At 48.4% G+C, this 24770-nt stretch overlaps 1 protein-coding gene across 1 annotated transcript in view; it reads left to right on the top strand.

Moving 5' to 3' along the window:
• Positions 1-2295: 2295 nt before the first annotated feature.
• CDH1 (cadherin 1) overlaps positions 2296-24770 on the top strand; it is an 88077-nt gene continuing 65602 nt past the window's right edge. Inside the window, exons 1-2 of the mRNA XM_061174544.1 lie at positions 2296-2462; positions 3364-3478. Coding sequence (XP_061030527.1) covers positions 2409-2462; positions 3364-3478 — 169 coding nt within the window. The 5' untranslated portion in view covers positions 2296-2408. The remainder of the gene's footprint in view (positions 2463-3363; positions 3479-24770) is intronic.

Below are 24770 nucleotides of genomic sequence, written 5' to 3'. Positions count from 1 at the left end.
GCCAACATCCTCATTTTATGGATGAGGAAACTGAGAATGGACATGCTACCCAGTTAGTGGCAGAGCAGGAATTTTAACCCTCCATCAGCCTGAGATCAGGCAGCAGAGGCTCACCTTCACCTGCTCATTTGATCCTCACAATGAGGTATCCTTTTTTGATGGAAGAGGAAATTGAGGCAGTTCACTGAGGGCCACACAATGCCCTGTCTCCACAGGGAACCCCTGTGCGTCCTCTGTTCACCCTGGCTCACCCTGGACCGCTGAGGGCAGGCAGCCCTTCCTGGCCCGCTCCCTGGAGCTTGGAGAAGGGCTTGCCGAGAAGTCTGAAGCGAGCTCATGCCCGACCTGTCCTCACTACCCCTAAATGTTTTCTAAGATGCTTTTTATTGAATTCTCAGAGTGTAATGGAGGAGTCGATGAGAGCCGCTGTGGAGTTACAAGGCCAGGGCTTGCTGGGAGGAGGAAAGTAAAGCCCTAAAGTCTCCCTGGGCCGAGTGATGGTATAAAACATGAATTTTTACATAACTGAGGGGAAAAAAAATAAACGGACAAGCCGCCCCATGGGGGAAACACCTCTTTCTGTATTTCCATTATCTTGCTTAATGCACTGTCCTGCAGGAGCCTCAGTGGGAAAGGAAATACTGGAGCCTTTTCCCTCAAAGTCTCCTGGTGGGTTGAGGCAGAGAGAGAGCCAAGATGCAGAAATCCAAATGGCCTGGGCGTGTGCTCAGAAACCCATTAAAATGGAGGGGACAGTTTGGGGAAACCCATTAAAACTGAGCGGACAGGTTGGGGGGTGGTGGCTGGACTGACCTGAAACAGTGCCTTGGTTCGAGACAGTGCCTCTCCTCTGGGGTTGAGAAAGTAGCCTCAATGGGCTCAGATTCACTTTTAGCTCTGGGTGAAATATTCTAAACATGGTCTTCCCCATGAGCAAGGGGGAAAGGGGGTGGTCCGTTCCAAAGAACAACCTCCACACCCAACACTTACTGAGCAGTTGCTACCAGGCAACAAGCACTCTGCTTAGTGATTTTCTTATATTAGCTCCTAAGGACCCATTTATACAGATGAAAATACTGACTTGCCCAAAGTCACACAGCTAGTGAGTGGCTGACTCCACACACTGTAGTTCTTTTGTTTGTTTGTTTGTTTTTTGTTATTGTATTTTCCAGCTTTATTGTGATATAATTGACATATAACATTGTGTAAGTTTAAGGTGTACAAAATGTTGATTTGATACACTTACATATATTGCAAAATGATTACTACCAAAGTAACACTTAGCTAACACATACCTAACTCATAGCTAACACCCCCATCGTATCACATAATTACCATTTCTTTTTACACACACTGTAGTTCCGATCATGATTCAAGGGTAAAGGGAAAGATGGTGTCCATTGCATGGGACATTGAAAGAGTTATCTGCAAATGAAAGGTTTGGGTGATCTCTAATGGATCTCTTCCAGTCAACATTAAAGGACAGATTGAAAACCGCAGCTCCAGCTGGCGATTTTGTGGGGCCACATGAGGTGAAGCTAATAGAATAGGGGCTCTGGAATCAGAGGGAGGTGGGTTCCAGTCCTCTGTCACTTCCTACTGGCTTCAAAGTCTTTATGCCTCAGTTGTCTGTCTATCAAATGGGAATAAATAACACAGCTCTTGTGTTGTTTTGAGATGAGATTAAATGAGATGGTTAATGTCATGCTTAGCACAGAGCCCGGCACAGTAACTTTTAATGCCCAGCACCTATTGTTAACTATTATTATCCCTCACCTCTGTATCGAGCTTTTGTGGTGCAGGAAACATTGGTCTTATTAATTGTATGACAACTTCACAACAACACAGGGAGGCTCCGTGATTATTATTCCCATTTGGAAGGTGGAGAAACTGAAGTTTTGAAGGGCGGGGGAGGGGGGGGCGGGGTTTCGCCCAGTGAATTGATTTGCAGATTCACGAACCGATGGAGACCTGAAGTTAAAAAGACAGAAGTAGTTAAAAGAGTAAAATCCTTTCTGGCCCCAGGTGTTAGTGAGCCACCGCGAGGCTGGTATTCAAACCTGATGGTAATAGGAATCATGGAGCCCTACCCGCTGCTCTGACTCTACAATCCGGTCACCGGGTCGGCATGAGGCTGGGGGGCGGGATCGGGGGCGGAGCGTCCGCCCAAGCCAGCGGAGGAAGCCCGAGGCCTTGCCGCGCCGCTCATTGGCTGCGGCCGGGCAGGTGCATCCTCAGCCAATCAGCGGTGCCGGAGGCGGGGCCGTCGGGGCTCACCTGGCTCCTGCGGCTCTGCCCAGCTCAGTGGCGTCCGGAACCCCAAAGCACCTGTGAATTCGCGGAAGTTCTGCCAGACTCGAGCCCGGCCCAGCTCGGCCGGACCCTACTCAACCCACGCCCGGCCCGCCATGGGCCCTCCGTGCCGCGGCCTCTCTGCGCTCCTGCTGCTGCTGCTGCTGCAGGTACGTTGGGTCCCCTGACTTTGCAGGAGACGCCTTCCGGACCCACCAACCGCACCCCGGCCCCCAGCCCCTTCCTCTCTTTCGTCGTCCCTTCCTCTCTCCTGTCATTCCCCAGTCCCTCTTCTTCCAAGAAAGTTTGGGTACAAAGGGCCTGAATGGCCTGGAAACTGCGCCGCGCTCTGGATTCCACGGAGAAGGGAGTGGGAGCGGGTGAGGGTGAAGGGCGAGCGCGGCTTTGCCCACTGCCTCCCGCATATGCCCGAAGTGGGGGGGCGCGCCTCACTGCAGCCTCTGGGGACTCGGGTGGGCTAAGGGCGGGCAGAGGAGGGCATGGAGTAGGGTGGGCGTCGGGGTATGGGATAGGGGAGCCCTGGTGCAAGTCCGGGGGGAGCCGGGAGTAGTGGTAACGACCTCTGAGGTAAGGAAAGGGGAACCAATAGATAAAGAAGGCACCTGCCCTGTAAAGAAAGGGTAGTAAATAGGTATGGGGGCGTCCCCGGGACAAGAAAGTAGGGTCAAAAGGGGTTGGAACGCCCCTCGGTCTGAGGAACTGGACTTAAGAGTGGGAGCTCTCCCAGTATAGGGAAAGTGGAATTGGGAAGCGTAAAGATGCCTCCAATGAAATTAAAAAGGAGACTGGAAGGAAAGGGGTGCTAGGTCTGGAAAAGGTGACCCAGCAGCCCCCTCTCCTGGGAAGTCCTGGGGGCTTGGCGGCCACAGGTTTCCGAATGAAAGAGTTTGGCGTGGCTGCCTGCCCGGAGGGATGGGGATGGGCATGGGGGTGGGTCACTCCCACAGGCCTGGCGCCGGGAGCGAGGGAGGGGAGGCACTGTTGGTTTCGGTGTGGCCGGGAGGGGACCCTCTCAAGTCACCCGGGTTCCATATCTTTCTCCTACCCCAGGTCTCATCGTGGCTCTGCCAGGAGCCGGAGCCCTGCAATCCCGGCTTTGGCGCCGAGAGCTACACGTTCACCGTGTCCCGGCTGCACTTGGAGAGAGGCCGAGTCCTGGGCAGAGGTGAGGGCGCGCCGCAGTTGTCCCTGAGCAGGGTGGGGTGGGAGTGGGAAGGGTCCGAGAAATTGCGCTCCCAAGCCCCTGGGCTGGACTGGGCAAGCCCTTTCTTCCCTGGCTCAGGTGACACCCCTTTGTAATTTACGCAGATGCAGGGATCTAAACTTTTGCCATGATAGAGCAGTTGGGGTTGAGGGGGTTATCTTGTATGGTTGACTTAGTTATGGGGGGCACTTATTAGAGGCCTTCAGTGTGTCTCATATTGTCCTGACCACTTTTTTTTTAATATATATATATAATTTATTCAGGGCCACTGATTTTTTTAATTTTTTTACTTTCTTAAATTTTTGGCTGCGTTGGTTCTTCATTGCTATGCGAGGGCTTTTCTCTAGTTGCGGCGAGCGGGCGCTACTTTTTGTTGCGGTGCGCGGGCTTCTCATTGTGGCTTCTCTTGTTGCAGAGCACAGGCTCTAGGCATGCGGGCTTCAGTAGTTGTGGCACGTGGGCTCAGTAGTTGTGGCTCCTGGGCTCTAGAGCACAGGCTCAGAAGCTGTGGCACACGGGCTTAGTTGCTCTGCAGCCTGTGAGATCTTCCCGGAACAGGGCTCGAACCCGTGTCCCCTGCATTGGCAGGTGGATTCTTAGCCACTGCACCACCAGGGAAGCCCATCCTGACCACTTTGAGATGGTCTATCATTGCAAAAACCTGATGTGTGGGAAGAGGGTGGGGGTGGGTGGTAACTCCCGTGGTACAGATGAGCAAATGTGAGGCTCAGGAGGGTGGAGCCCACTTGCCCCAGGTTCAGCAGAGCAAGAATCTGAGCTAGGATCTGACTCCTAGGCCCCATTCTGCAACATCTCTGGGATGACTGAGGAGCCCTCTCTTAGTCACCAGACTGTGGCTTTTGCTCATAGAGATGAAAACATTTTGATACAGGTACCATTCCTCCAAGGAATAATGGTGTGTGTGTGTGTGTGTGTGTTTCAAAAACCTGGTAGCTGTGACTCAGGGAATGAAAACGGACACAGTGGGCCTCTGGGTCTTATCACTGTGATAATCAGGATTCTAGGGTTTGCTTTGTTTCACTTCACTGTTGCCCAGGAGTGAGAGCAAGGGAATGTTGGTTTCTCTTCTGGTTTCACTGATTCCCAGGTGCTTATTAACTACCAAAGGACTTTCTCCTCCCTCTTGATTTAGTTGATAGGGCAAGTATCATAACAATAAGAAGAAACACTTTATGAAATGTGAAATCACCCACAATTCCCCTAAGGCAATTCACTGTTTATTCTTCCAGTCTTTGGCCATGTGAAAAATCTACAGCAATCATGCTGTTGTCTGAAATTTGTTTTTGAACTTTGAAAGTCGTTCCAACAGTAGGAGACTTTTTTTTTAAACAGAGAAACTGCAGCTTGATTGATTAAACATATTTGCTTTTCTGAGGCCCGTCTGTGTTGTGTGGAGCTTTCTATTGGGTCAGAAAGGAAGTGTTGTCTGCCTGGTTTTGCAGTGGGTCCACCATTACTTGGCCAGTCTCTGCTTGATGTTCTGCCCGGCCCTGTGCTGGGCCCCCGGGAGTGATTGAGGAGATACAGGGATACTTCATCCCTGCCCCTGGTATTTCACACTCCAGCAGGTTGCTAAGAAATGTCCCAGGACCCGCTTAGAGAGCACTGTGGGACATGGGCACTTAGGTGGCAGAGTGTGGGTGCCCTGGGGTGTTCTGATGGGTATCAGTGGGCAATGAAGACTGGCTTCTGGGAGGAGGCAAAGTTGACTGAACCTTGAATTCGGGGCAAGGGTTAGAAATGGTGTGTGCATCTGTGTATGAGGTGTTGCAACATAAGTGTTGATCACTTTGTTTTCCCTCACCAAGACATCTGGTAGCACCAAGGGTGGGTTAGTCTAGTTTTTATTCCCACCACCACCACCACCACCACCACTAAGCTTTTGTATCTGACCAGTAATAATATTATTACATGTTAATGATAACATAAATATTATTATTAATAGCCCCACCTATTCGCTTTTGAACCAGACTCTGGGGCAAGTGCTTCACACATTTTCCCTCACTGAACCTTGTGACGGTGGGTACCATTGTTATTTCTCTTTTGAGATGAGGAGACTGAAGCATAAGGCAATTTCTTGATCTGCTCAGGGAGCCACAGCCGATCTTTCTCCCATTCTTTACACTTCTCAATAATCTCAAAAAAAAAAGAAAGAGGGTATTTGGGGAATTTGTGTCCATCGTGAAATAGGCATCGTCCTCCCTATGTACCCTGGAGAGCAGAGGTGTTGATAGGGCGGGACCCGAGGGGGGCTGGTGGTGATGGAGGTGGGCCAGACCTGGTGGGAAGTGGAAGGGGCCTATAGCTGGTAGTGTTTGTGGGAGAAGCAGCCTCTGGAAGCTGCTTGTGTGGCTGGTTCCAGTTTCCTTTATGTCCACATACCCAGCCCCAGTCAACAGATTTCCTGATGTTTAATTTTTTTGGCCTTTTTGGACCATGGGGTCTCCTACCACTCCAATGTGGACTCAGATGAAAGTGCCCTTCTGGTAAAATCACACATGCGATCTCAGGGAATTGGCTTTGTGATTTAAAAAGGCAGCCAGGATTTAGGGAGGTGACCTCATTCTCTTTGGACAGTCCAGGAAGATGGAGGCATGCAACATTAGCACCAGGTTTAAACATTGGCCCTGTGGGGAATTTGCTGCATGGGAGTCTGGGAACAAGGAGCCTATTGCGTTATGTCCACAGGTGGCTGAAGAGTGTCACAAATAGGGTTTTGATTAAACTTAGGGGATCTTGGGGTGGTTTTCTGGGGTCATTCCTGTGCCCTGTGAGATGGCTAACCTCACAGTCTCACTCAGCTTTGTATTTATTCCTTGGATTTCTCTCTACGTTTTAGAATGGGGAATGTACAAACAAACAAACGACACCAAAACCACAACTATAAACTGGTTCTTTAGAGTTTCTGATTATTTTCCTTTTTTTTTTTTTTTTAAGCACAAACTGGTTTGAAAAACCCAGGTCGTTAGACAGTTTCCAATCTCAGGATAATACTTGTGCACTCAGCTTTCAGTTGATTGAGGGGTGGGAAAAAAAGCAAGCAGGCTTTCAAACCGATGGTTTCCTTGCTTTGCTTCCTCCTACACCTGACCTTGGGCAAACAGGGCTTATATTTTGGGTTTGAGCTCTGATTGCTTGATGGATTGACCTTGCTCACAGGCATCCAGCTGTAAGGATTAAATACACCCATTTCCTCCTCCTTCTAAAAGATGTGCTGAAAGGTGATGGAAACAGTATGCAGGCCCCCGAATTAAACTAGGCTTTATTATTTATTTATTTATTCATTCATTCATTTATTTATTTATGGCTGTGTTGGGTCTTCGTTGCTGCATGCAGGCTTTCTCTAGTTGCGGTGAGCGGAGGCTGCTCTGGGGGCTGCTCTTCCTTGCAGTGCACAGGCTTCTCACTACGGTGGCTTCTCTTTAAACTATTTTTTTTGCTTTTTAAGTTTTTTTTTTTTTTTTTTTCCTTGGCTGCGTTGGGTCTTCGTTGCTGTGCGTGCGGGCTTTCTCTAGTTGCGGGGAGTGGGGGCTGCTCTTCGTTGTGGTGTGAGGGCTTCTCATTGCAGTGGCTTCTCTTGTTGCGGAGCGCGGGCTCTAGGCGCGCAGGCTTCAGTAGTTGTGGCACGCGGGCTCAGTAGTTGTGGCTTGCGGGCTCTAGAGTGCAGGCTCAGTAGTTGTGGCGCACGGGCTTAGTTGCTCCATGGCATGTGGGATCTTCCTGGACCAGGAATCGAACCCATGTCCCCTGCATTGGCAGGCGGTTTCTTAACCACTGCGCCATCAGGGAGGCCCCATGGTGGCTTCTCTTGTTGTGGAGCACGGGCTCTAGGCACGCGGGCTCAGTAGTTGTGACGCACCGGCTTAGTTGCTCCTCGGCATGTGGGATCCTCCCCGACCAGGGATCGAACCTGTGTCCCCTGCATTGGCAGATGGATTCTCAACGACTGTGCCACCAAGGAAGTCCCTAAACTAGGCTTTAAAAAACAAATACAGAAGCCTGCTTTGGGGTCACCTTACATCATAGGATCCCCACTCCCTCACCCCTCCAACTCCTAAACATCACTTCCCTGTTACTCACATCTGTGTCAAGGGTTGGTGCAATTCTCCCTGGGGAAGGAGACTAATGGGTCATTCTCCTGCCCTTGCCTTTGTGTCTCACAAGGAGTGGCAGAAAAGTCCTGAGCCCTGCAAGGCCATCTAAGGAAGGCTGGCACCTGCTGCTTCTGTACGGGGCCTCTAGACCTGCCTATCCCCTCTGCCAGGTGTTTATGGAAATCCCTGGTCGCTTTCTGGGGCTTTTTATTGGGTGAGCCTTTTCCTCCGAAATGCTCCTTCTAAGCCTTCCAAGCGCAACCCCAGATAAGCCAGATGCTGAAGCAATCAGCTCTCACATCTCCCAGAAGCCGCCCAAACCCGAAAATCCCTAAGAGACACCCATCACAATCCAGACTTTCTGGGTTTCCACTCTGCCTCAACCCCCATCTTCTTTCAGGGCTTTAGGCTTTCAAGGAAGGGAATGGGCTAGGGCTGGTCAGGATAGTTCCATGAGTATGAGAGACCAGGTTTGAATTTCAGCTACTAGTTGTGTGACCTTGGGTAAATCACTTTGCTTCTATGAGCCTGTTTCCCATCTGTAAAATTGGGGGGGGGGGTAGGCAATAATACTTATAGGTTTGTTGTGAGGATTAAATATGCATATTTGTTTATTCGTTTGGATTCTCTTGTCAACACACGTGAGTGCCTATTGAGTGTCAGCACTGGGCTGGACCGTGGGATTACAGTAATGAATAAAGCCGATGTGGGCTGAACATAAAGTGAGTGAGAAGGATGTTAAGGAAACAGGAAAGAGTCATTAAATGGTGGCTCATATTTCTTAGGGACAGAGTAGGCACTCATATTATTTTCAACAAATGAATGAATGAATGAATATTTACTACCTTATACCTTGGCTTATTTTTTTCCTCTCACACTGGCCAGCACTTGGGCCAGCACTCAACGTTGATTGTAATTGGCAGGGAGAGCTGCATCTGTTAGAACTTTCTAAGATGCTTGTGAAGGCTGCATGCCCAGCCAGTGGCTCTTGAAGCCAGACTATAGTGATAAGTGTGTCCCAGGGATACAGTGTACTTAGTGCTTCCCTCTGAAAGCCACGGAGGTCAGAGAGGGGAGACCTCAAACCCGATTCTGGAAATGGAAGGGCAGTTAGACATTTTAAAGTGTTTTTTTGTCTTTGGTCCACTTAAAAAAAATTGTGGTGATGTCTCTCTCTCTCTCTCTCTCTCTCCCTCCCTCCCTCTCTCTCTCTCTCTCTCTCTCCCTCCCTCCCTCCCTCTCTCTCTCTCTCTCTCTCTCTCTCTCCACTCCCTCTCCCCTCCCTCTCCCCTCGCCTTTTCTCTCTTACTGTTGTAAGTTTTCCTTTTATATACTTCAGCTTTTGCTTGTTACTGTTGGGAGCGTTTTAAGCCCCCTCTTTCTGCATTTTTCCTCTTCCCTTTCCTTCCTGTATCTACCTCAGTCCTCCACTCCCCCACCTCCCAAGGCCCAAGAACATTTAGAAGGTTCTTGAGTCAGACTGCCTAGATTGAAATCCAAGTAATGCCCCTTGCCAGCTGAGGGACATTGGCCAAGGACTTTCTAAGCCTTAGATTCCCCTTCTGTAAAATGGGCATAATAGTACCCATGTCACAGTGTGTATTAAGTGCCCAATGAATATTACATATTAAAGCCCCTGGAGTATTTGGTGCCTTCTGTTTGAGACTCTCCCTTGTTTTACCTTTGGTTCAGACATTTCCCTGTGCTCTCTCCCACCCAGCAAACCAGCCAAACCAGTTTCCTCACTCTCCCCATTTCTGTGTTAAAGCAAACACTGCTCTGCAAACAGCAAACAGTGACTAGACCAAAGTGCCCTTTGCTAGGAAAGGAAATGCTGCGGTGTTTTCTTGCTTGCCACTGTGCAGTGTGCTTGGGAAGGGCTGGAGTGGGGTTGTCTGTGGACCTGCCCATGAATATTGTTCAGAATTGGGGTGGGAGGAGTGGGCAAGGTACAACTGGGTCCGGGTGGGTAGGTGCAGGAAATCAGGGTAACCTTGAACCTGGCAGCTTTTGCTTGGTTTTTAAACATATTTCATAATACACATGGCTTAAGGGTGCCTGTCTTTTCCCCATTGCCAAAAAACGCTCTGCCCCAGCCTCTGAGACCGTGGTTTACCCACATGGCTAAGCATCAAATCACCTGGAGCACTTCAAAACCCTGAAAATTCACTGAGCTGCAGTCTCTGAAGGTGGGGTTCTGACATGGCATTTTTAAAAGCTCCCCAGGAGTCTGCTGCCACCTGATTCATCGCCCTGGACAACTCCAGTGGCGAGATCAGGAATGTTTGATGAATACATACCCAGTGCCAGCCAGGGTGTGGGCATCTGGTTGCCCATCCTGAGGCCGGGGATCCAAGGGCACCCTTGATCGGGGAGGGATAAGGCTGGTCGATCTGCCATGCTGGTGAAGGAGAGCTCTGCTGGCGCAAATTAGAGCAGACGGGGTGGAGATGAAGGGTGCCCAGAGAAGTAGCCAGTGCGCAAACCTCTCCCTGCTGTGCACCCAGTGCTGGGGGCCCTCAAGGAGATTCCAGAAATTCTTTGAGACCCCCCCCTCCCTCAGTGGCTAATTCCAATATACTGGAGAATGTCACTGGGGTGGGAAAATATTCAGAGGATGCGAGGAGTGCTCAGTTTTACCCCCTGGATCTTGGTGAATGGGAGGACGTCCTTTGCTGGGAATAGAGGAGAAAGGAGGAGCAAGTTGGGGAAGGAAAATTTATTCCTGGTTAGGAAAGTGTTAAGTTTGAAGGACCCAGAAGTGGCATCATCATGAGGGTATTTGGGAATTTCAGGTCTAGAGCTTGGGAGAACAGCAGGCACCAGTTTCAGTAGGAATTTGTATAGGACAGTGGTCTTCTTTCCTTAGTCTTGTGTCAGTAGATGCAGAGGTTTTACAGGGACCCCACACACTGGAGGAGAACATAATGGAAGGGCTATGCTGAGAGTATTTATTTGGAGGCGGCCAACAAATAAAAATACAAGTATTTGTTTCTAACCAGTGTCAGGAATGGGGCCTGCAAAAGTGGGTCCTCACAGACCTGACAGCTTGGTTAAGCCTCACGGTGGCCCAAGACGGGAACTGTCATTATCTCCTACAGACTCAGAAGTTGGACAACTTGTCTGAGGTCACCCAGCCAGGTAGTGGCAGAGCTGGACTTCTATCTTCTAAAACCCGTGCCCTTTCCCATGCCCTCGACTGCCTCGTTGCCAAACTTCATCTCCAGTGAAACTAATTCACCTTTCTAAGGCGAGTTCCTCCTGCCCTTTGGAAAAGAGGTCTTTACACCTTTTGCATCTTGCTACTTTTAATTGTGTTGCTAGAATTCAGGCTTTTTTTGCCTCTGAAGGACCTCTTTTGTCTTTCGCCTCTGAGCCATTTTCAGCCTCTGTCCCTTTTGACTTTCACTTCCTGAAAATGCTAGGTGAACTGCACTTCTTTTCGACTTTCTGAGTCTCTGAAAATGCAATTATACTGGCATTCAAGGTGGATTGGGGGGGAACCTGTCCTAAACAAACTCATGTTCCAAGTGGGACCAACTCAAGGTGTGGGCACCAGGCAGAGGTCTGGCTGTGGATCTGTCCACACTGGGAATAGAGGGAGCGTGCCCAGATCCCTGTGAGCTCAGATGTTACTGCTGGGAACTTCTGGGGTCTGCCTGAAGAGTTGAACCTGTTCCCATGAGGAAAATCATAAATGGTGGCCAGCACAGGACCCCGTGGGATAACTGGCCAAGGTCTAGATAATAATTAGTGGGCTTTGTAATTAGAAGAGCTTGTAACAATCCGAAAGCCTTTCAGATTTATGATACCTGGGCAAGTTGAAGGCTAAGAAGAACACCTGTTTGTGTGGTTTGGCACTCAGACTCCCAGGAGAGTTTTCCCAAAAGATGTTTTTGAGTGTCTTCACCTCGATGTTGCAACAGCCTCCTTTCTGGTCTTCTTGCTTCCTCTGCCCCTCTGCCAACAGTCTTTTCTCCACTCAGCAGTCAGTGATGGTTTTTAAGATTTAAGTTAGAAAGCATCACTCCTACTCAAAATCCGCCAGTCGTTTCCCATTTCACACAGAACGAAAGCCAGTCTTTTCTATGACTTACAAGCCTTCGATGATCTGCTTCCCCGCCCACCTCCACCCCTTACCTCTTGTCCTGACTGTACTTAGAACACATCAGGCACATTTCTACCTCAGGGCCTTTGCACTGGCTATTACCTCTGTCAATAATAGTTTCCCCCTGCTAGCTGCATGGCTTACTCCTTTATGTCTTCATGTCTCTGCTCAAATGTCACCCTCTCAATGAGGTCTTTCTTGAACCCCCTATTTGAGGCAGTAACCCTTTCCCCCTTCTTTGTTTTCCCCTGTAGCTCTTTTCACCATCTAACATGTATTTCACCTGTCTATTGTCTTTCTCCTCCCACTAGAACAAAAGCTCCAAGAGGGGGACTTCCCTGGTGGTCCAGTGGTTAAGACTCCGTGCTCCCATTGCAGGGGGCCCAGGTTCGATCCCTGGTCAGGGAACTAGATCCCTCATGCTGCAACTAATATCCCACGTGCCGCAACTAAGACCCAACACAGCCAAATAAATAAATAAATATTAAAAACAAAAAACAAACAACAAAAGAACTCCAGGAGGCCAGGGGCTTTTGTCTTGTTGAGTTCACAGGCTACCTGGAACTGTTCCTGGCCCATAGTAGGTGTCAGTAACTATTTGTTGAATGAAGGAATGAGGTTTCAGAGTGTCTATATAGGTCCATACATATCTTTTGCTTTTAGAAGTTATTCCACTGTGCCTTTTTCCAAAAAATAAAGTGAGATCTAATTGACATATAACATACTAGTTTCAGGTGGTGTTGTGCTTTCTGTTTTAAAGAAAAGAGGGAACTTTCTCAGTACCAGCCACAGAAAGGACACAAGGAGAAGGGGATATTCTCAGGGCATGTGTCTCCACTTGGCACTCCCCAGTTTCTCAGAGCCCTGCACACTGCTGGTGTAACCTTACCTCATTGTCTTGTCACAAAACAGCTTGCAGTCTAGAGTGTAAAGGTCAGATGAGCCATTTCTGCCCCACACTTCTTGGTGTAAGGAAGCACCAGATCAAAATCTAAACAGAGATCTGAGCCGCCAGGGCCATCTGTTTGGTTTCCTATTGTCTGGTGACACCTTCTTTGAGCAAGGCTTGCAGATACACCCAACACCTTTCTCCTGGGTATCGGCGGCATCCTTCAGGCCCATTAATTGTTCAAGACCCGGTTTCCATTCTTCCAGCTTTTGGCAATGCACAGGAGCCTGAAGGGAGCTTGTAAAGAGATGCAAAAAACTCAATCTACGGCTAACTCAATCATCTCATGGCCAAGACAAAAATCTCACAGCTCCGAAATTCATCTGATCAATAAATATTCACTGAGAGAGTATTATAGGGTAGTATCTTATAAATCTTTATGTAAGATGCATCACTTCGCCTTCAGCAATATAATGCCTAATGGGCAGAGTTGCCAGATTGAACATCAAAAATACAGGATGCTTTATTTGCCTTCAAATGTTTGTATCAATCATTGCTCAAATTACAGTGGCCACTATCTGCAAACGGAAAAAAAAAAAAATACAGAATGCCCAGTTACATTTGAATTTCAGGTAAACAATGACTGATTTTTTAGTATCAGTATGTCCCATGCAATATTTGAGACATAGTAAAAAAATTGCTTCATCCTCTCTTCTTATCATAAGCAACATTGTACAGATAGTACTAGTACGTACTATGTGCCCAGAACTCTTCCCAGATGCTGTCTCTCTCCCTTACACCTCACAAAACCACTGAGAAGTGACAGACCCTGAGCAGCTGCATGAGAGAGTGCAGTTCACTAGGACAGGAAGTGGGAGAGCCTGGCCGCGTGTTCAGTGGCTGTTGGACTCCAAAGTCTGTGCTCTTTACCGCAAGAAAAGCCAACTAACCAGATGGTCTGTGAGCAGCCAGGTGAAGGCGATGGATAGTTCCTGCTCTGAATGTCTCGGGGAGAGAAGTCCCTTGGGACGACGGAGGCATTTGTTTGTCTGTTCAAGGAATAAATTTGTTGGGCACCTGCCTAGCACTGCGCTAGGTGTTGGGGATGTAACGGGACAAAAGACAAAAATCCCTGTCCTCTTGGACTTCCTTCCCTTCTAATTGGAGGAGACAGGAGGAGGCAATTGGATGGTGATCTATGGAAGGGAAAGAAAATACTGCAGGAAGGGGGATAAGAATTATGTGTGTTGGGGTGGAGGGATTTGGGGGCTGGAGGGATTGGAGAGAGGTTGTCACTAAGAAGAATGATATTTGTGTAAAGACCTGAAGAAGTGAGATGCTCGATTGGTAATTAGGATTGGGCTGTTTCTTGAGAGAGCTGGACTTCCCACATTCTTTAAGTCCATATTGGTGCCATTTAAAAAAATTAATTAATTTATGGCTGCGCTGGGTCTTCATAGCTGCGCTCGGGCTTTCTCTAGTTGCGGCGAGCGGGGGCTACTCTTCGTTGCAGTGCACGGGCTTCTCATTGCTGTGGCTTCTCTTGTTGCAGAGCACGGGCTCCAGGCGCGCGGGCTTCAGTAGTTGCAGCACGCGGGCTCAGTAGTTGTGGTGCGTGGGCCCTCGAGTGTGCCGGCTTCAGTAGTTGCGGTGTGCGGGCTCAGTAGTTGTGGCACGTGGGCTCAGTAGTTGTGGCGCACGGGCTTCGTTGCTCCGCAGCACGTGGGATCTTCCCAGACCAGGGCTTGAACCCGTGTCCCCTGCATTGGCAGACAGATTCTTAACCACTGGACCACCAGGGAAGTCCCTTGGTGCCATTTAAAGACAATACTCTGGGCAGGCATTTTTCTAGAATAATCCTGAGAGCTAATTGTTACCACATCTCCTTTAAAGGGTATTGGATTCAAACCAAGATCCAGTGTTCTTTCCAAGCTACCCCTCCCCTTGGCCTGTTGCCCAAGAGGAGTATGGCTTTATGTCTAGTTTTCTTAACTTCCTCATGGCAGAGGGATGAGACTTCTCTGGCAGAATGTTTTTGGGGCGGCGGGGCCGAGGGGTTACATGTATACCTGTGTCCCAGGACCTGCTAGTTAGAATGAAGCCTGGTTTCAGTATGAGGATTTTCAGGCAGCAAACTTCCTCCCCCGCAAATTCTTCATCACAATTGTGTGGGAGTCTTTGAAAGGGAATGATTTGACCAACTTGTTTGTGGAAAAGTTGTGGCTTTTCCATAGAGAACATCACCACTTGAGTCAGCTTGGGACAATAACCTGGGCCCTATTGACAGGTGGGGCGGGGCCCTGAATCACTGCCATCCTGGTGAGGTTATCAGTATCAGAGGTTGAATCGACTCCGTGACATCACCCTCTCGTGGTCACAGGTACTTTAGGTGCCTGCTCTTACTCACATCCCGGGAGATACTGGCCCTAGATCTTTGCACTCTTAACAAGAAGCCCGTGGTCTTGCAGGAATGACTGGGTTCAACAGCTGCTTGGTTAGGGTCATGTGATTGGTTTCATTCCCACCCCACCTCCTGGGCTAGTAATCATGACTAAACTCTCTGGAGAGATGAGAATTTGTGGGTGTACTTCCTGTACCTTTTGCCTTTTCAAGTCTGCATTTATAAAGAAATGCTCATCTATGCCTTGCAGATGGGTGTTTCAGAGCTCGTCAGAGTCTTTGATTTTGCAACTTCCATGTAAATTGTGCTGATTTTTCTTTGGACTTTGGAATTTTTAGTTATGATTTCTCTTTCTTTCTCTCTCTCTCTCTCTTTTTTTTTCCCCTTCTAATCCTCTTGCCTGAGCCATGGGAGTACTTAAGACTTCGGGAATTAAATACCTGGGAAGGCTGTTCAGCCTAGAAAACTTACCAGGTGTGAGGTTTTACTCCTAGTTTCAACAGAGATTTGATGTCAAGGTTGTGGCTTTAATCTTCAGCATTCATTTCTCTTTTAACCTGTGAAATGAAGGAATCAGCCTCCCTAAGCCTCCGAGAGTGAAGATGAATTGGGGAGGGTAGTATGAGAAACAGGTTCACCTGGGTTCAAATCCTGACTCAACTCTTGTCTTGAGTTACTTAACCTTTCTGTGCCTCAGTCCCCTCACTTGTAAAAAGGGGATAAAATTGTAGTTCCTACTTCACAGGGTTGCGATGAAAATTCAATGAGTTAATGGACATAAAGTGCTTTCAGTGCCTGACACATAGCAAACACTCTTTAAGTATTGAGTTTTTATTATTAGACGTTTCTGCTTTAGACTTGTGTCAAGGGGGTAAAAAAAAAATGTGTAAATGCTAAAGAGCGGAAGGAGCCAGAGAGAACTAAGGATTAGAAGGGCTACATCCCCTTGTCACTTTGCTTCAAATGCAAATTGTTTGCCCACAGGTCAAGTGCTGCTGTCCAGGCAGGCAGACCATCACCAAGTGACTGCACTGATTGATAGTCACACCTATTTGGCTCAACTGTCCTATGAACTTGATTCTAGTATTACCTTCAGTTTACAGAGGGGGAAACTGAGGCTCGGAGAGAGTGACTTGCCCAAGGCCACAAAGCTAGGAAATGGCAGGCAGGGATTTGAACCCTGTTCCGCTGACCCCAACGCTTATGCCACCACCAGTGTGCCTGGACCTGGCTGGTGCTTTTCTGTGAACTCCAACTGCTCTCAGATCGCTTTCATAACCCATTGTTATTTTATATTTTTTTCCCCATATTTTTGAGTTAGGTATGTGTAGATTCTTATTGCTCCCCACCGCACCCCCTTTTTAACACACTGTTCTGCACTTATTTTCTTGGCTTGATATATCTTGGAGTTTTTGCTCATTTATAACTGCTGTATAGTGTTCTACTGTATAGTCGGTCCCCTACTGATGGATACTGGATGTTTCTATTTTTTCACTGTTACAAGCAATGTCAAGAGCATTTTAGATGGTGTAAGCAGGAGGGCCTGTGACGTGGAGATCTCTGGCCTCTGGGATTGTTACCGATCGCAGAGGGCAGATTCCTCCCGCAGCCAGTCCTGGGCATTGGAGAGGTGCCCTTGGTTTTCAGGGTTTCCTGATGATGCATGAAATAGGGTCAGCATTGGTATCAAATCACAGGCACCTTCTCTCACCAAAACTGATGTGTTTACTCTTGCAGGGGTCCTTGCCCAGCCTCCTGCTGTGCCCATCAATAGTTCAATAATTCTGTTCTTTCCCCATGCGCCAGCATCCTTAAGCCTCCATGGGCTGGAAGTTGGCCATTGAGAAAGCTGAGAACCAATTAATCTGCTTTTAAATACTTGCAAAGCGTCTCCTCCACGTGGTCCTATGGAGAATGGAGTAAAAGGAAATGGGGCAGAAATTGCAGCAGGAGGGACTAGGGTAAGACTTCTGAGGTTGGTTCGAAGCCCAGGGAGTGCATTTCTGGAGACTGACAGCCCTGTCCCGATTCTGACACCAAAAGCACCTGTGGTCACACCAGGAGCATCTTGCCTGCTCCACCTCACTCCCTTGCTGCTGCAGCCCTGTTCCATGCAGGGAATTCCAAGGTCTCTGTAAACCCTCGTAGGCCCTCCACCTAGAGGAAGAGTTAGAATTGCTTAGCACTAAACTCACAGCGAAAGAATATGTTTTAAAAAATCCATGCTTCATCATCTTTTGTTTGTTTTCTTAGATGAGAAAGAACAGCTAGAGTTGGATTCATTCATAAAAATCCATTCTTTGAAAAAGAAATCCATTCTTTGGGGGCAGAATTAGAAGAGGCTTTAAGAGTCATCTAGTTTCTTAGTTTATTATACATGAATTGGCCAGTTCAGCAAGGTTAAGTGACTGGGCCAGAGTCACACAGCTGATAGGTGCCAGAATTAGAATAATAATAATATTGTGATTAAACAGGAACCATAATTTGATCACACCCATTTATTGAGTACTCAAGCTCTTCAGGTAGGATCTCATTATTTAATCCCTGCACCAAACTGTGAGGTAGGTGCTATGACAGTTCCATCTTCAAATAATAAAACCAAAGCCTCTGGAGGTTATTGACCGATCCAGGGTCATGGCTGGTGACAGTGACAGTGGGATGGAAAAGCCGTGCCTCCCAGCCTGGCCTGCTTTTACCCCTCCCTGAGCTCAGCAGCTCCCTTTCTGAGAATATCTGCATTCTAGATTCTTCACTTTGGCCTAGAAAGGAACCTCTGGATCCCCCACGCAGCCCCCAAAGTCCTTTACCAGTTTTAGCCCTTTGGGTAAAAAGCTTGGAGATCCTGCCTGCTCCTTTGGAAACACAGACTAAAGGGGTGTTCCTGGACACTTTGGGCTCCATTTAAAATCTGAATGGTGAACTGTGTCCGGAGACTAACGTTTGCAAGCAACCATTTCAGAGCTTTGTAGGTTCTTTTTAATTACTGTCATTTTTTTTCTTCCTTAAACTGCCATGGAAAGTTTCTTCCTTTCCACTTTGGGGCTGGGGCTGGGGCAGGGGCACGGGGCGGAGGGTAACCCAGTTAACTTGCCAGAGCTTGATTGACCTCCCTACCAAGCTGGATGTGAGGGAAAGTATTTTGTTTTTAAGAAATGTCTCGATGGTAGTAATAGATTGGGTTTTTTGTTTTTTTTTTTAAAGGAGGGAGGAGTCTTGATCCGATGGAGATACACAGGGACATATTATTTACAGATGGAAAGATAAGGGGTCTGGGATGGGGATGTAAATGTAATAAGACCACCGTGCGTCATGTTGTAGGTAGGTGGGGCTCATCATACTATTTTCTCTACTTTGAGATATGTTTGAAATTCTCTGTTACAAAGCTTAAACAAATCATTCAAGGGAAACCTGAATAATGATCTGTAAGTGAAAGTTCAAACACCCTCCCATTCTCAGGTGGCTGACATTAGCGATTTGGCATGCATCCTCCCAGACATTTTTCTAAGCGTTTACAGAACATGTGTGCCCATATTTGTGGGTTTTTGAAAAACCGGAGTTTTCCACAAATGGCAGTGTAATATGTAACCATCTCCCGCCTCTCCTTTACAATATGCCCTGGAAAATTTTGCACGTTAGTCCATGGAGCTTTTCCCCCCTCATTCCCTCTAACCTCAGAAAGGTGTTCCTACTAGCACAGAAGCCGACCAAGTCCCCTCAGTACAGTGTTTGAGTGCCTACTGTGTCCTCTGTGTCAAGTCACGAGGTTTCTCCTGTCCCGAGGGGCTTGGAGACAGGCGAGGGATGAGGGGTTTGGAAATGAGGGGAGGAGCATCAAAACGCTGGGATGCCAAGTTATCAGACAATGGGCTCATTCAGAACCCAGGTGGGGGAAGACCTGTGTGGGCTGGAGCCGCTGGCGGAGCTTCTGCAGGGGCGGCCGGGGAGCCGGGTCTGGGGGGTCTGGGACGTTGGGCGGCTGGGAGTAGGAAGGGGAGGAGGAGGTGGCGGCGGGGATGATATGCCAGAAGCCGAGGTGGGTGGGGAGGGACCTCCCGTGCAGATTCTGGGGGCCAGAAATGTGACAGAGGGGATGTTTGAACGGTGATGCAGGTAGCTGAGGTGAAACTGAGCTTCCTGCCCTGGAGTCCACCAGGAGAGTGGGGGGGCTACGAGGAAACCCCCTCCCGCCACCAGCACCATGGCTATTCCGGCCTGGCCTTCTGAGGCTGACAGGGCCTACCAGGGCCGCAGAAGGACTGTATAATGTGTCTGCTGCTGGCTGGCTGCTGGGGCCCTGCGGGCGGAAACCCAGGCAAGCTGGGAGAACCCGGGGAACAGGCGCAGCAGGTTCTCCTCCCTCTGTCTGCCCTGGGGCCACTGGACGGAGTCCGTCCCAGGCCCTGCTGGGGCCATCTGGAGCGGCTGTGGAGAACCAGAAATGAGCCACCCCATCCGTGCGGCCCTCGGGCCAGCGTGGTCCGGCCTGGCGCTTCAGACTTGGGGCCGCCCCACCTCAGCCACCCCAAATGCTTATCCAAAATCCACTCCTCCGTCCCCAGCCTTGCTTCCCATCTCAGCAAATGGCACCACCTGTTCTTTGCCATTCATTTGTTCGTTTGTTCATTCATTCATTGAATAAATAATGATAGCTATTATGTACCAAGCACCGTTCTAGGACTGAGGATGCAGCAGGGAACCAGACACATACGGATCTCTTTCCATGTGGAGTTTGTATTCTAGTGTGTTGACGGGAACAGGCAAGAAACATAAATATGTGAAACATTTAGGGTGTTGGGTGGCGACAAATATTTAGAACGACTCTGAGTGAGGAGTTGCTGGGAAGCGGTGGGGTGGTCTGAGAGGGCCTCACTGAAGGGGACATTTGAGCAAAGATCCAAGCGAAGTGAAAGATAAGGATGTATGTGGGTAAGGGTGTTCCAGACCCAGGGAGCAGCAGGCAGAGGCCTGAGGCAGAGTGGGAGAGCCAGGAGGCCCGTGTGCAAGAGTTCCAGGGATCCGGGGCAGGGGTGATGGGAGGAGGGCAGGGGTAGGGGCGGGTGGTCAGTGTGGAGGGCCTTGTCTCTTCCCTTCAGTCCAGATCCACCCCCCACGTCCTGCCAGTTCTGTCTCCTCACCACACACCTCCCCCACCCCCATTCCGGGCAGTGGAATACTCAGTGGGTAGTTTGAGGGGGCTCCTTCCATGGGGAGGATTAGGCTGGTGGTTAATAGCTTGGACCCTGCCCTCTGACTGCTCAGGCTCTGTAGCTGAGCACAGAGGCCTGGGGCCTCTCCCGGGCTTCTCATAGACTTGGGCCAGCGTGGCCCATGGATTCACATTTCTAATGGTGCTGTCGGTCCCTCCCTAGAGTAGCTAGGCTCTCTCCCACCTCCACCAGGACACTTTCCTGTGCTCCCTGCCTGGCTAACTCCTCTCTCAAGGCCAGCTCAGTGGATGCTTCCTCCAAGAAGCCTTCCCTGATCTTCCGCTCCCAAGACCTGGGTCAAGACATTCCCCCTCCTCCCAATACCTTCTCAGGTTGGGATTCCCTGAGTTCTCCTTTCTTCCCACCCACCAGGCTGGATGCCCTGTGAAGTGTCCTCAGCATGGCACCTAGAAGGTAGTTGACACTCAATGAGTGGTTGTTCAAGGGACAAGCTGTGGAGAATGAGGCTGCAGGGTCCCTGGGAATGGGGGTGACCTATCTATCTGTTGGGGAGTTTGGGGTGTAGTGCATTATAATGTGGACGAGGAAGCCAGATTCCTAGATCTCTTATTTTTTCCATCGGATTTTGCTCTTCCTCTTCTGAAAAACAAACCAAAAAAACCCCACTTTCAGCTGAGCTCAGATGGCTATCCCTCTGGTCGTCCTTTTAAACCATAATGGGAGCTTTAAAAGTTTCATCCTCCCCCTCCCACCATGGCTATTTGCTTCCTAAAGATAAATCAATTGTAAAAAGCAGCTTAATTTAAAGTGTTCAATTCCTGCTTTTTACGTTGAAGGAAAATTAGGGTGATAGCTGCTGCTTTTTTGAGTGCTTAGCATCAGCCAGCCACTTGAGCCCCAAACTTAACTTTCCTACCTCTTGAGCCTGCCCTGTGCCGGGCATTCAGACTGGACCTTGGGAAGCTGAGACTACAGGTGAAAATCCCCACCCTCTGTGCAGAATGTCCATTCTAGAAGGGGGGACGGGGGTGACAACAAACAGAATAGAATGTTAGAAGGTGGTTGGTACACCCCTGGGGAAAAAGGCCGAGTAAGCAGGGTGGGCGGGAGAGGAGTCTTGGGGGTGGGCTTGCACCTGTAATCCTGCTGTGGCCACAACCTTTTGACTCCCAGGCCCATTTCCATTGCACAGCTGAGAGGTTGGGGTTTAGAGAGGGAATGATAGGCATTACCTAGGGTGCCTGGGCAGTTGAGGAAATGGCTGGGAGGGTGAGGAAAACACGGAGGAGGGGAGAGGGAACTGGAAGAGGGTTGTGGGACCTAGGAGGGGGGTGTAAACATTCAGGGGTGTGTCACCCTCTCCCCTTCCCCACTCCTTGGAATGTGGTCACCCTGGCTCTGCCATTTGAAATGCTGATGAGTTAATTAGCAATTGTTTACAGGCTTTCAGCCCTAGAGTGTCAACTGTCTTTCTGGGAAACTGTTCTCCATCTTTTAACGAGCTTCAAAACCACCTGTGGAACTAATTAAAAATGCAGACTGCTGGGTCTCACCCCCTCAGAGATTCCAATTTATAAATCTGGGTGGGATCCAGGACTCTGAATTTTTAAATAAGCCCAACTGTCCTTGAACTGGAGGTCACAGGATTGCACTTCAGACCTGGGCTAGAGTCAGGCTCACCCACAAGACTTAAAAGAACAGACTTTGCGGGTCCTTCCCTCCAGAGATGAAGAAGTCTAAGGGGACGTGGGGGATTTTTCCCCTGAAACACCCTCCCCAAATGATTCTTGGTGGTGGTGGTGAGGGGGGTCTATAAACCCACCCAAAGCTATAGACAAGATGAGGGTGTGTGTGAGCATTTTTTGGCTCAGAGAGTCAACAGTTTTCATCATATTTTGAGGCATTCAGATTTCCCCCAAAGAGGAGGAAATCCTCGAAAGAGGATTTTTCTGCCTTGTCTCTGTGCAGAAGGATCAGTCTGAAGTGGGAACCCGTTCCAGGTCCATTGAGGCAGGAGTGAAGGGAAATTAACCTTGAGGGCTGCAAACTCCCCGTGTGTTCTTGCAGAAGCAAATATGAGCAAAATATGCAAGATGTCTGACAAACAGCAAAAACTCTGGTGGAGGAAGAATTCCAGTGTATTTGGAGAGGAGAGCTTGGATGGCCAAGGGGCTCGTTCTTCCTCCCTCCCTCCTTCCCTCACTATCGTTTATCCATCCAGCCATCCACCCATTATTCATTCTTCCATTCGGATAGTCACTGAGCATCTGCCGTATCCACGATCTCAGCGATCCAGGCTGCCAGAGCAGGCGGGCAGCCTGGATAGTTCAAGCTGGTGGATGACTTGAGAAATTAACTTACTTGGTTTTGGACCGAGGTGTCACTTACGAGTCTGCAAACACAGTTCCCTAATTTATGAGTCGCCCAGCCCAGTATTAAAATGCCTTGCCAAGCCCTGCTGCTGTCCTGGCGAAGCCAGCGTGAAACTCAAGTGGAGCAGAAAACAGATCCAACACGGAAATATGGCAGCTGCAGTTTCAGGTTTAGGTCGGGCCAAAAAGGAATTTTAGGGACTTTCCTTGCTGTGGACAGGGAGTAAGGTTGCTTTTCTATTTTTTGGGGGGTGGGTGGGTGTGGTTTATGATTAATCATGTGGAGTTTGATAACAGATTCAGTGACTATGTAACGCATTTCAGATATTTGAAACTAAATGCACTCCTGAAATTTTAGAGAGGGTAATTAATCATGAACCTGAGGACTATTGAGTTGTCTTTGCTTGCTATTAAACAGGCTTTCCCTAAAACAGGCGATTCATCTCCTTTTCTTTCCTTTTTTTATAAGTATTTCGGGACATGTCATGACTTTCAGATATTTAACACTTTTTAAAGATTTAATTTACTTTCATGGGAAAGTTCCCTATTGTAATTGGATCTGGTTTCTCCTTATATCTTATGCCTTTTTCTCAGCTAATCTTCCTCAATGTAAGTGTCACATAATTAAAGGGCATTATCAAGAACCCTTGTTATTGATACGCACTTGGTATTACGTATATGAGTTCATTTAGTTTTCATACCAACGCTATTATAATTATTCCCATTTTGTGGATGAGCAGACTGAGGCTCTGCAAAATGGGATTAGTAGTACCTACTTCACAAAGTTACTGGGGAGATTAAACAAGATGAACAATATAGAGTGTCAGGCATTCGCTGGGCGCTCAGAAATAGTAGCAGTTTTTTAGTATTGATATTTGTAAAATATAATAGCTATTTTTATTATTAACATTGATATAGCTCTTACAATATGCTGGGCATTGCCCTGAACATTTGCATTAATAATATATAATTCTCCCCATCACTCTGTGGGAGTAGTAAGTTCTAGACTCCATTTTTGGATGAGGGAATTATTATTTTTTATTTTTTGGCTGTGCCACAGCTTGCGGGATCTTAGTTCCCCAACCAGGAATTGAACCCCAGCCCTCGACAGTGAAAGCGCAGAGTCCTAACCACTGGACCTCCAGGGAAGTCCCTTTCAAGACTTCTTTAAGAACCTCTTGTCCCTGTTGGTCTCTTTCTTCACTTTGTTCATTTCCACCTCATTCCAGTGAAGAATTTTAAAGGTGTGGGGTAGGTACCTAGATATATAATATGCCTATCTCAGATAGGGAGAGGGAAATGGATAAAGGACAAATAAGGATAAAAGATGAGGACAGGAGGAAAGTTGAGTAGCCAAATGCTTGCCACAAATCCTCTATCCCTGCTGAAAGCAGACCACAAATTTGACTCTGAGCTTCCTACCAGTCAAAACAAAGAGTGAAATAAGATTAGTTGCATGATTGGGTTTACATGCATAAATCAGTGCTTTAGCCAGGAACCTGGCTGCTCCAGAGAGCTCGTGCCCTCCTGAAATTCTGGTAACACCTCTTTTTTTTTTTTTTAATAAATTTATTTATTTATTTATTTATTTATTTTTGGCTGTGTTGGGTCTTTGTTGCTGTGTGTGGGCTTTCTCTAGTTGTGGTGAGCGGGGGCTACTCTTCGTTGCGGTGCATGGGCTTCTCATTGCAGTGGCTTCTCTTGTTGCGGAGCACGGGCTCTAGGCACGCAGGCTTCAGTAGTTGTGGCACATGGGCTCAGTAGTTGTGGCTTGCAGGCTCTAGAGCTCAGGCTCAGTAGTTGTGGCACATGGGTTTAGTTGCTCCACAGCATGTGGGATCTTCCCGGGCCAGGGCTCGAACCTGTGTCCCTTGCATTGGCAGGCAGATTCTTAACCACTGCGCCACCAGGGAAGCCCAACACCTCTTTTTTTTGGCCATGCTGTGCGGCATGTGGGATCTTAGTTTCCCGACCAGGGACTGAACCTGCGTCCCCTGCATTGGAAGCGCAGAGTCTTAACCACTAGACTGCCAGGGAATTTGTACTTGTCTTTATTATACAACTAGTACACGTTTGTTGTAGGGAAACATTAGAAAATGTAGATAACTAAGAAGGGAAAAGAGATATAAACTGTGCATAGTATCACTATCTAGATAATCACCACAGGAAACATTTTGGTGTATATCCTTCTAGAAGGTTT

This window comes from Eubalaena glacialis, chromosome 18, assembly GCF_028564815.1.
Source record: "Eubalaena glacialis isolate mEubGla1 chromosome 18, mEubGla1.1.hap2.+ XY, whole genome shotgun sequence".
Lineage (NCBI taxonomy): Eukaryota > Metazoa > Chordata > Mammalia > Artiodactyla > Balaenidae > Eubalaena > Eubalaena glacialis.
The sequence above is the reverse complement of the archived record's forward strand: the minus strand, read 5'-3'. Positions and strand labels throughout refer to the sequence as shown.